This window comes from Bacillus rossius, chromosome 1 (assembly GCF_032445375.1).
Source record: "Bacillus rossius redtenbacheri isolate Brsri chromosome 1, Brsri_v3, whole genome shotgun sequence".
In the NCBI taxonomy this organism is placed as follows: domain Eukaryota; kingdom Metazoa; phylum Arthropoda; class Insecta; order Phasmatodea; family Bacillidae; genus Bacillus; species Bacillus rossius.
Window position 1 is genome coordinate 104,777,001 of NC_086330.1, and position 12,044 is coordinate 104,789,044.

General features: G+C 39.4%; 1 protein-coding gene across 3 annotated transcripts in view; it reads left to right on the plus strand.

Moving 5' to 3' along the window:
* LOC134541327 (probable G-protein coupled receptor B0563.6) overlaps positions 1 to 11,473 on the plus strand; it is a 336,950-nt gene extending 325,477 nt beyond the window's left edge. For 2 of the 3 annotated variants that reach the window (XM_063384750.1, XM_063384741.1), the window contains 2 exons: positions 7,527 to 7,676; positions 9,259 to 11,473. In XM_063384750.1, coding sequence (XP_063240820.1) covers positions 7,527 to 7,676; positions 9,259 to 10,154 — 1,046 coding nt within the window. In that variant the 3' untranslated portion in view covers positions 10,155 to 11,473. The remainder of the gene's footprint in view (positions 1 to 7,526; positions 7,677 to 9,258) is intronic. The other variant, XM_063384758.1, reaches the window with a different exon arrangement.
* The last annotated feature ends 571 nt before the right edge of the window (positions 11,474 to 12,044 follow it).

Consider the following 12,044-nt stretch of genomic DNA (forward strand, 5'->3'; position numbering starts at 1 on the left):
ATCAGCTTAAGACTATATATGTGACCTTTGTTAATTTCCCATGGTATCCTAACGGGTGGCTATGGATCAGCCAAAAAAATGTGTAGGTTTACTTTTGTTCTTTGTCGTAGTGTATTCTTGTAAGTGTAAATGTAAGTTATAGCTTAAACACTTCAATGTTTTAATAATTAATGTCTTCTTTACCAGCAATATAAATATCTAAAATGAGTGGTGGAATGACCCCGAAAAGCGGGGTAATATCGCCATTTGCATAATCGTAATTACATACTAATTACATGTAGAAGACTAATTTCCAAGCTCTTGAACTGTTAGCACTTTGTACTAAGATCCCCAACAGTCAGGTATAACTGTTTACATATTTCCAGCCAATCATAATTCGGTTGATGGCTCTCTCATGTTTTCCTTAAGGTGGCTCTATTTACCCATTTTCCCCTATTATTGTATCCCTCCACTTCACTTCTCTATCTATATGATATCTCGCTGTATCTCAAATACAAATGTGTTTTGTAATATACAGAGAAAACAACTTTAATAAATCGCCTTTTTCACACACCTGATCGTTTTTTTTTGTTCCTGGAATCATGATAAAGGGACAGACACGATGCGACAAAAAAAATGTCGCGTTGTTATGGACATGTTTTTACTCGAGCGACAAACAAAAAAGATTATACAGTTTTTTTTTTTTTTTTGCAAACACACATACATCAAACATACGACAGCAATAAACGTTAACAAGATTGTTTTAATCGAAATGTTTGATACCAAATTGTTTAATTTAAATTTAACGTTCTTTCTGAAAATTCACAGAATGTGAACTCATTTCAAAGGTTTCACAAAGTAATTACGTAGCGTCTGTCGCGCATTTATGATTTCATCGTTTTGAATAATAAATTAACTTACTGTCCCTTCTATTCACTTTGCACAACCATCTGAATAATTATCTCAACTGAACAATTAATTTATGTATATTATTTGTTTGGTAAGGAGCCATATGAATTGACACCAAAGGTGAAATAAGCTAGAGTCTTGAGACCGGCTTGTACAGTCGTAACTGTGCAATCCACTTTCCTCTTCAATAAAAATCCTTAAACTCAATCGGAATCCGACCAATCCCAACAATATTTGCTACCAGGGGTGATAAAGATAATATTACTAATGATGTCAATACAAGGCCGTAAGTCTGTAGGTTTTTCAGGGGGGAGGCGTTTTCTGAACCCCATGGGGATAATCGGAACACCTCATCTAGGCGGTCTAGGTCTATTTGAATTCAATAAATGCAATAAGAGGAAAATATTTTAAATTAAAAAAGTATTCCTTAAAACAGAGTTTTGGCATCATTATAACGGTTCTCATAACCGTTTCACAGTTACAATTTTGCAAGCGCAAGCAGGCCCCGAAAGTAAAGGGCTTTTAAATTACAAGGGGGGCCATTCCCCCCCCCCTTCGCCCGGGTCTACTCTTATGTACAATAGTAATCCGTTCGTAAGGAAAATAACCTCTTTACAAACTGTGCGGTTTACTAACATCCTAGAACCCAGAAGGTGCACAGAAAAATATTTTCTGTACTTCTACTAAAGATTACTTTGGAAACCAATTGCCAGAAATAGTTTGTAATGCTACAAGAAAGATATTATTACGACTTATATAATTTGTGTGAAAAACTACTGGGTTCGTAAGGGACGCCCGAAGCGTCAAGAATAGCGTCGCTCGCTCACGCCACGGCCCCCGTAATTCCCCAGGCCGCTCAGCGATAGATAACGGCGCCGAGGCAGGACGATGCGCTGGGCTAAGGAGGGGGGGAAGGGGGTGGCGACGACCCTTGTAATCCGGCCAGGCGCGCGTGGCATGCCTTACGTCAGCGGGCCGCACGTAACTGTGCAGGGCTGCCATTCAGCTCCGAACCTGGCATCGCGTTCTGGTCTCTCACGTCCGTAACAATATTGTAACTTTTAAAACACATGCGTATGGTTATTTTTCATTAAAAAATACGTTTTTCGAAATAATACTAAGTATTTCTTACAAAAATTTATTCATAATTTTATATTTTAATTTATGTTTCTTAAAAAAAATTAAACCATTGTAAAGATAATCAAATATTCTACTATTTGACTTTATTTTGTCGCATCATTCTTATTACGTGCGCAGTTAATACTGAAAAGGTACCTATTCAGAGAACGGTTTACTAATAACTTTTAACTATTGGAAGTACTGGGACAACACAAAGCATAAATGCCCGGGTAAGAATAAACCAGGTATTACTTCGATCAATATTTTGTAGTGATCGAGTTGTTTTCGTGTAAATGTAGAAATTTACAACTATCTGTAATTTTGCTTGAATATTTCTGTTCCATTTACAAGAAAATCATGGTGTGGCCGTGCATTCATTAGGTACTACATGGACGCTGCGGGACACCAGGAACATCGTGTGAAGAGCAGTTTTTGCATTGTGGAAACCGTTTTAAAGGACTTTATTTTATAAAATATATTGCGTTTAATGACGAAATTATAATTTACTTTTATTAAAGGGGTCACGATTATTTGACGGATTCATCTCTCTCCAGGCTAGACTCAACTTGCCTTTATGTAATCATTGGTTGATAATAAAGTCATTCCATTGGCGAGCTACACGTGACGAGGTAACCGAATATTCTCATTGTTAATATCTAGCTCAGGGTCTTCAAGAGCACTGCAGTCTACTCATCGACGTGAAGTCTACTTCACCACTCAGTGAATCTGTGAAATGATTATGGCTCAACTTACCCACCATTATCAGACGCAGTTTGGCACCATTTCCTCGATAATTTGGGTGTTGCAGTGTGAGATATAATTAATCCCTTTATACATATTTTTTTTTAGTAAAATGAGTTCCAACCATCGAAAATTTGACTGTATGGGTCAGTTACAACCAAATTCCATTGTCCGGTTTTTTTTATTTAATATTTTTTACAACAATTTCACGAGCGAGTTAGTGGGCTAAAATATTTATGATAATTAGGGACAAAATTATATGGTGAATTGCAATAAAGCCGATATAACACCGAAAGGCATATCAACACACCATATAACACCAAATGCAAGGTATTACACCGTAAACCACCGAAATGAAACAAAAGATCATGGAATATATTAGCAAATTTAATCAAAACTCAACTCAGATTACAAAAATTAATCTTTCGATACATTGAATTTAATTAATGTAAATTATTTAGCAAGTCGTTAGTACCAAAATTTATGTACCAAATAGATTGGAAAAGTGTTTTGCTTTTCTTTATACTGCAACTGTTATTAGTAACTAATTTTTACATTACATATTTGGCAAATTTTTTCAAACACACGTGTACATTATGATTTATTTTTATTGTTCTCAGTAGTTATACATGCTTATTAAAAATTATTATATTGAAAAAGTGCATTATGTTTCAGTCAAATTGACATTTTTTTGATGAAGTATCATTGAACAAGTAAGTGTCGTATTTGTTGAAAATTATGTTTAACTTTGTGAATAAACAGAGTTCATAAAAAAATAAAAATAATAACACAAATCTCTTGTTTTAAAAACTAAATTGGCCTAAAAATAAATCCTTAAATACATTATTGTCTCTAATGATATAATTTATTCGCATGCATTCGTTTCGTTCGCTCAGCTTGTTCATTAATTTTTTGTTTGATTTAATGTAGTGCTTTAAATATTATAGCTTTGTTTTAAAATTAAAAGAAAACAGGTTTAGTTATTTATTAAATAAATTTTAATAAAAAGTCAACGCTAAGTATATAAGGAAAAATGTAACACTATCTTAATTTATCGACACTTTTCTTTCAAAACTACTCCTGATTGCAGTATATCGATACATTTAATGTGATACCGTGTCCTTTCACACAGTCGCTAATCGCGTCGCTCCCGTTCCACCAAGTCGGATATGCGAGGGGCACGCATGTACGTAAAACCCTTTTAGGCCCGTTCTACATTGGCACGGAAATTGTGACGGATGACGTAAATGGAGACGGATCTCTCGGAAAATTTACCTATATAATAAAAATAAAAGACAATAGAACCCTAGATATTATTGTACTAGAAATAATTTTCAACGTAATGAGAACATAAACAAACATGGCTACCACCGCAGTCAAGTACTCGGCTTCTATTGGTCGCACGGAGCAACGTAAACGGAAGAGCTCAGCATTGCCGAGGTAATCCGTACGAGTCCATCTCCGTATGCGTGCCCTTGTAGAAACTCTGTTCCGCATTCATCTTTGTTGACCCTTTCCTGATGTTTATGAGGGTTTTTTTAATAAACAACCAGCATAAAACCAGCAATGGCGATTGAGGTATTTCTATTACAACCAGCGAAAACAAGTAATGGTGTGTGTCTAACATATTATGTTAAAATATATGTCGTAGGCCTTCGTGGTCAGAGTCACTACTTCTTGGCTTCTTGGTTGATTCCACGTTCGTGGAAATGAATTGCTTGACGTTTCGGCATGCCTTGTTGTAGTCATCCTCAAGAGCGAGTAACGGTTTCACCCCCCCCCCCCCCAAATTCATTATTCTGCCATCTGATGCATTTAGTGAAAGACTGGTGCTCTGGCACAGTATTTATATAGGACAATATACAACTGGGCTGTGATTGGTCCATGTCTACAGTCAGGATTAGATGATGACCGTTCTAATTATGATAATACTTAATCTTTGAACATCTTCTTTGTTGATATCATTGGGTTGTATTTTGAATTTCTTTTACTTCTCTGATTAATCTGTGGCTCTAAATGTAAATGCGTACAATGCCATGGTGGATGTCTGTTTCACTGTTGTGCTGTATTATGGTTGAGCAATTTATATTGTGTTGCATGTCTGCTATTCGTCCACAAGGACAAATCACAGCCCAGCTGTAAATGCCCCTATTTAAACTAAATTCATTAACAGATCTACTTAAGCTACGTAAAATACTTAAACCAGACACTGCTCAATATTTATCCCGGTGATTTACATTTTTAAGCTCGCGTCACAGTCATCGGATCCGTCCAAAACGTTTGAACCTTTAATACCCCGGCATAAAACCAAAAATAATTGCCGATATCCTTCACAGCTACAGCATCTTGCCTCTGGAACAGCCGCGACCAGGATGCTGGACACCGACTGTCAACAAGATATTTAAAAAATCTTATTTTAAAAATGTTTTCTCTAAATTCAGACTCTTAAGCAAGGTAATACTGAATGAATGTGTGTGTGTGAGAGAAAGAGAGCGCGAGAATGTTACAGTTTCATAATAAGAATATTAATTATATTTTAATATTTTTTCTATTTAAAACAACATTTATTATGTTTAAGGTTATTATTTAATCATAATTTTATATTTAGTACAATATTTAATATGGTTTTTCTGTTAGTACTAAACTTGGCTGTTAAATTGGTAGATGATTCATCAGTAATGGCTGTAATTTGTAATTTGTTTAGTAGGTAATTTCTTGCTTTATCCCTAGATATAACTTATTATACGTTGTTTATGTCGTATGATTCAGTGTAAGAGAAGACGTATACGCCTTAACTGCGCCAAACAAAAGTCGAATAAATAAATATAAATGAATAAACCCAGTCCCAGAACACCAGTCCTTCAGTTGATACTCGCCCTAGAGGATGGCTGCAACAAGGCGAGCCGAAATGTGAGGCATAACATTTCCACGGACGTAGCCTGAACCCAGAAGCCAAGAAGTATGAGGTTTTTTTTAATAACGTCCATTTGATCATTAAAAAAATAAAATAAACTCGTGAGAAAAGGTTTTTAATGACAGTTTTACTTTACCGCATATCTACTTCTTCCCTTTTACACACAACCCCCATTCAATTCTAAGCACTTTTCGTAATTCTGAACCAGTTTCTTTAACCCTTCTGCGTGTAAGTTCGCCGCCTGATAATTAAACGCGCAGGAAGCGCGGCTACTCGAAGTGCAGACGAGTGAAGCGGGACGTCTGTACACAGGGGCAGTTATCATAGCATCCCAGGCCCAGGGACGGTCAAGCCGATGTTATCTTCGCGAGTCACGCGTCTGGCAGACATGGCTACTCGCTGGTAAACCCCAGGTGACAAGGTCATGCCTGCCAGGCGTATGACTTGATCGTCGCGGGGCCCAGGTTGCTATGATAACTGCGCCTGTGTGCTAGCTTCCCGCTTCACTCGTCTGCACTGGGAGAAGCCGCGCTTCCTGGCGCGCGACTCGCCTGCTAGCTTCGGTAATCCGTGAGACTGGCTGCTGTTGCTGCTGTTTGCTTTTTTCTGGACTTTTTATGAAGATGTTACCGTGGCAACTTTTTGGGTGACTACGAACGGTCCATCGTCAAGCTGACAACGAGGATCTCAAGACTGCCGTTGTCAACTGGTTTAATTCCCAGGCGGCGAACTTCTGTGCAAAGGAGTTAAAGGAACTGGTGCAGCGTTACAAAAAGTGCTTAGAACTGAATGGCGATTATGTGGAAAAGTGAAGTAGGTATGTAGTAAAATAAAACTGTCAGTAAAAACCTTTTCTCTGGGAGTTTATTTTTTTAATGACCAAAATGATTTCTTTTTTAAATCGTTTAAATCTTGGTACACGTGATAGAAGTAAAACTTCTTTGGCAATCCCAACCCCGACTCGTAAGTATATCGTAAGGGGTAAAACGGCAGAGAGAGAGTGAGAGAGAGAGAGAGAGAGAGAGAGAGAGAGAGACGACAATTTTCTAAATAAACATGAATTGATAAAATTATTACTTCAAAATAACTGCTCAGGATAAAAATTGTTATTGATCAATCAATAATGATTAATTAACAATAAATATTACTCTCTGTTGAAATAATCACAGCGTCAAATATTATATTACAATTTTTAGGACCCCTTCTATAGAATGAAAACAATTCGAACTACAATTATACACGTTTTAAAAAGTAAATTAACTTCGATAAATTTTAATCTCAACCGCATTAATAATATTATTTATCGTTACACAGCAAAACCATTTATACAATTTAATAACAACATAACACATTGCAGGGTCATTTGACTTTAATTTTTTTAAGTATTTAAGAAACATAACGTTTTTGTATTTATCAGAAATTTTAATAAAATAGAAATAAATAAACAAACATGAATTAAAAAATAATTACAATTAATTAACAAAATATAAACCATTAATATTCCGTGCACGAGATTTTTTTAAAACTCTTTGAACTAGCATATTCTTAGTTGGGCCTTACTTAGTATTTAAGTGTACTTGGGAGGGGTCTTCTGGCGCTAAAATGACGGAGAATAGGTTGCTCACGGTGCAGAAAACTCGTCGGGCCCCGTTTCCTTGAGCGGGTTCCAGGTGGTGGCGTGCGGCTCAGGTTGAACCCTCCCATAAAAAATGAAATAATCGTTTCACAACAATTTTTCACGAAAACGTTGCATTAAAATTCTGCCTGGGAATGTAACTGCCGTCCAAAGAGGCCCTCTCAGTTATATATGTTGTGTTGGAAGACGAGCCCAGCTGAGCGCGGCCGTGGTTGTTGTGTTCGCCAGGGTACTCGGCGGCGGCGCTGCTCGCCATCCTGCTCGCCATCCCGTTCGGCCTGCGCGTGCTGGTGCACCAGGAGACGGGCCGCTGGGGCAACGTGCTGCAGGGCTTCTACCACGTCCACCTCGAGCTCTTCCTGGGCAACGCCTGCCTGGGTGAGGCCGCGCGCCCTCCCGTCACTGTCTGCCTTCATGCGTCGTTGCGGGAGCGCGCGGCTCAACTCGGCGCCTGCTACAGTGGAATGTTCCTCAGCTGTGCTGCTCTCGGTCTGAAATTTCGATTGGCCCCCCCGTCACACGTGACGTCACTCCGGACAAACTCCATGTCTGAACGCTACCGCGCCTTGATACTACCGTCGAAACCAAGGTGCCGGCGTCCCATCTCGCGCATGACCAAAGATGGCGACCGTGAATACCCAGTCTTTATAAAAAAAAAAAAGCCTTAGTCGAGACGGTCGGCAGCAGGCCAGCAAGGAGCACGTTTTTGATCAATCGGAAACGAACAATGTATTTATCCTAGCATAATTAACATTTACCACAGGTTAAAACATACATAAAGAAAAAAATTCTATAAATATTTACTGCATATTATTATGTGTTCAAAACACGGGAAAAAATATTTTATCTTGACTCGTGATTTATAAGTTGAAATTCTAACAAACGTCGAGGGTATTTCTTTTTTTATGAATTGTATTGGTTGAAAAGTGCGAGAACGTAAAACAACGCCGAGAAGTAGTGACGCTTGTCTTGCATTCAGTTCATTATTATTATTATTATTATTATTATTATTATTATTATTATTATTATTATTATTATCACTCTGATTTTTCATTTAATTCAAAATCGTGTATGCATTCATTGTAGCACTCAAACACGTCAGGATCAGCACGGCACCAGCAGCTACGCAGCAGCGTGTGTTGGCACCTTTCCATTGCAACAGGGCCTTAATAGCCACTTATCTTGCTTGAAGTTTTCAGAGGTCGATGGTATGATGGGTCGATTCTCAGGAGTTACGCGTAGCACAACAAGCAGCAATACAGATTTTCAAAATGGCGGACATAACGATAATGGCAATGGTTACATCATAATTCAAAATGCCGGAAAGTTCAAGAAAACAAAATGGCTGAATCCAATATGGTGGATCCAAGATGGCCGTAAGGGTCAATGTCAAGGTCAAAGGGTAAGGTCATCCAATATGGCTGCCATGACATCACAGTCCAATATGGCGGTCGTCACCGTGGCACCTCAGCCTGGTGCCGGAGGAACTATTATTTACTACTAACAGTCTGTTATATCGGCGATTAAATATACAGTATTTTTCCAAACTTCTGGGCATTAATATAATCGGGGCAAACAATGCCAAAAACCATTTTTTTTTTGCTCGGGAACAAATGTTCGGTAACAAATCCCTAGTAACAAGTACTTTTCAATAGTGTTGATAGATGGCAGCATCATCCAGATTTTTAACATTTATTTCACATTCACACACATTCATCGTTCATTTAAAAATGGCGATGATGCTCTATGATTGTACGATATAAAAGCAGAGAGTCCTAATGTTACTGAGACAGTAACGCAAATTATTATGTTCAACTGGTATTAATGAATATTATGTGGATAGATAAAATTAGTTTTGAAGTGATTAAAACTGTAAAATATATTTAAGTATATGAGTTAGCTTCATATCGAACAGTGTCCAGTCCATAACTAAATAGTTATAATGTATGGTGTGTCGCAGGTGTCGGCGTGATGATGCTGCTGGCCCTCACGGTGGAGCGGTACGTGTCTGTCTGTCACCCGGGCACCACCAGACCGCTCATGGGGCCCCCGAGCCTCGCCGTGGCGCTCATCCCGCTGCTCACGTTCCTCGTGTACCTGCCCACCGCCTTCCGGTCCGAGCTGCGCCACTGCGCGCTGTCCTCCGGCGGCCTCGTCTACTACCGCCGCCCCAACCTCTCCTTCCAGCAGTCCGGCTTCTACTCCGTCTACAAGGTCCTCCTCGAGGTGGTGTTCAAGGTGGGGCCCACGCTGCTGCTGGCGGGACTCAACATGAGGATCATGGTGGTCTACCGCCGCTCCTGCGACCGCCGCCGCAAGATGACCATCTGCCGGTCCACCTCGGACGCCGAGGACCACCGCAAGTTCGCCGAGGAGAGGCGGCTCATCCTCCTGCTGGGCAGCACGTCCATCCTCTTCCTCGTGTGCATCTCGCCCATGGTCATCCTCAACGTGACGCTGTCCGAGCAGAACCTCAACGAGTACTCGTACCAGGTGTTCCGAGCCGTCGCCAACCTGCTGGAGGTCACCAACTACTCCATCACCTTCTACATCTACTGCCTCTTCTCCGAGGACTTCAGGAACACGCTGCTGAGGACTTTCCGGTGGCCGTGGTGCAAGAGCAAGCCTTTTACCGAGGCGAAGGCTGCAGGAGACAGGAAGCCGCTGGCGGGCAAGCCCAGTTCCCCGCCGACCACCACAACCACGACGACCAACAATGCACTGGGCGGCGCACCAGGTGCTCGTCTGCCCGTGCCGCCCAGCGGCGCAGCGCAGAGACTGTGGCAGCGGCTCACGGGCTGCGCTACCGTGCAGGACAGTTGCAATTACAGGCCACCAGAGCGTGCAAGTGTTTAACGTCACCCATCTTTGCATATGTATATGAGGGAAAGTCATTAAATAAGTCACAAATTGGTTAAAAATGTACTTTCCAATAGCACCATCTAGCATTTCATATTGACTTGGTAGCATTTGCACCGATGGTTCCCAATGATTGTATGATGAAATAGCAGCGAGTCTTACTATGGCTGAGACAAGTAACCCAAAAAAAGTTATGTAATTGGTTTTGTTAGAGATTACATTTAAAAAAATACTTCCGTAGTTATAATTTTTTTGTGACAACTTTCTCCTCATATTGGTCAGGAAAATTGTGAGGGGAAAAAATACACCTGCATATTCCCATACATTCAGTCCACTCCATGACTATAAGCCTAGTGATAGGTTATCAGGTTTTGTTACCTCACTTCTGAACTTATGATGGCATGCACTTATTATTTGACCATTTCTTCACTAAACAAGATAGGTGATAACATCGCAGATTTCCTGCCCTCTACTGCCAATAACTTCTCTGTTTTTGAATGTTTCATAATTATTTTTTACTCATGTTTCTATTATTAGGCATTTCAAGTAACTTGTTTGTGCTTTAATAGTTATTATCATTAATTTGGGTTAGGTTTTATGTACAACTGAATGTAGTGTGTTTTATTATTTGTTTAACTGTAGTTTACTTAATCACTTAATATTAGCATGTGTATTAATTACGTTATGTCACATTTTGAAGCATATTCTGGGTGGTAGGACTAAAATTCTAGAACATATTAAAAGGTTCAACAGGAAGGAAGACACGGGCGCGACACACTGTCGCCGGCAATTTAGTGCGTTGTTGGAAAAACTCCGCACGTGGGTGCATGACTGCGCAGCAATAGACTGGAACTTTTGCTGGGCGCTGCCTCGCCAGCCAATCAGAGCGAGCCTTGAGGTGGTGTGATATGTATTTCCAAACTTTTAGAGACAAGCATTTTTTCAATGTTTTTTTCCCCCTATATGGTCAGGTACTGGGTTCTGTGTGGTGTTTGGTCGGTTGGCCCACGGGGTTGCCTCCCTTTGTTTCTAGCTTAGTACAGGAAGGTAACTGCGTGGAGCAAGTCAGTTGTCACTCGATCGTCGCTACGTGTGGCCGCGTTCTTGGCAGCTCGCCAGAAACGATGAAGTTACGAATAGCCAACTTCACGCCTGATGATCGGGCCAAGCTTAACTTAAAATTAAAACAAAGGGACTTGATTTTTTTTTTTTCATCGAGCGATGCGCTAGATGGAATATGTGATAAATCGCCTGGAACTGTAAGTTATGATTTATTGTTTTTTTTTGCTTGTGAGGAAAAATAATAAAAGACCACTTAGAACTCTCTTTTTTAAAATTCAACTACATAATAAACTTTTATCCTAAGAGAATAAGTTATCGTCGAGGTTGGCAACTATACGAACATAAAAAGTCAAACTTCAAAATTGTATACTTATAAGCATAAACTTTTCAAGTGATTAAAGTGTCTTGTTATTTTTCCAGGTTTTATTGCCCGGCCAACCTGGAATGTTTTAGATACATTGTCATTCAGAAGTCTTCACTATTAGAAATGTTCCCGAATTCATTCAATAAATCACTCATTAATATACATATTGATTCGATCGATTTATGTCCTTGGTTCGATACCCGATCGATGCAATAATGTTTAATTTTATTTTAAAAAAATAATAATTTCAATAAACCATGACCAAATTTCTTAAAGAGACTTTGAATCCTCTACTACCATCATCATATCAGACAGCAAGACCACCATATTGGAAATTCGTAATTTTAATGCTAGAAATTCAGGAAAAGGTTAAAATCCATTAAATAAATTTGCAATCAATATACTGATTAATTATATCGTCTAAGGTCCTTGGTACGATCCTGGATGATGCAAAAAAAAAT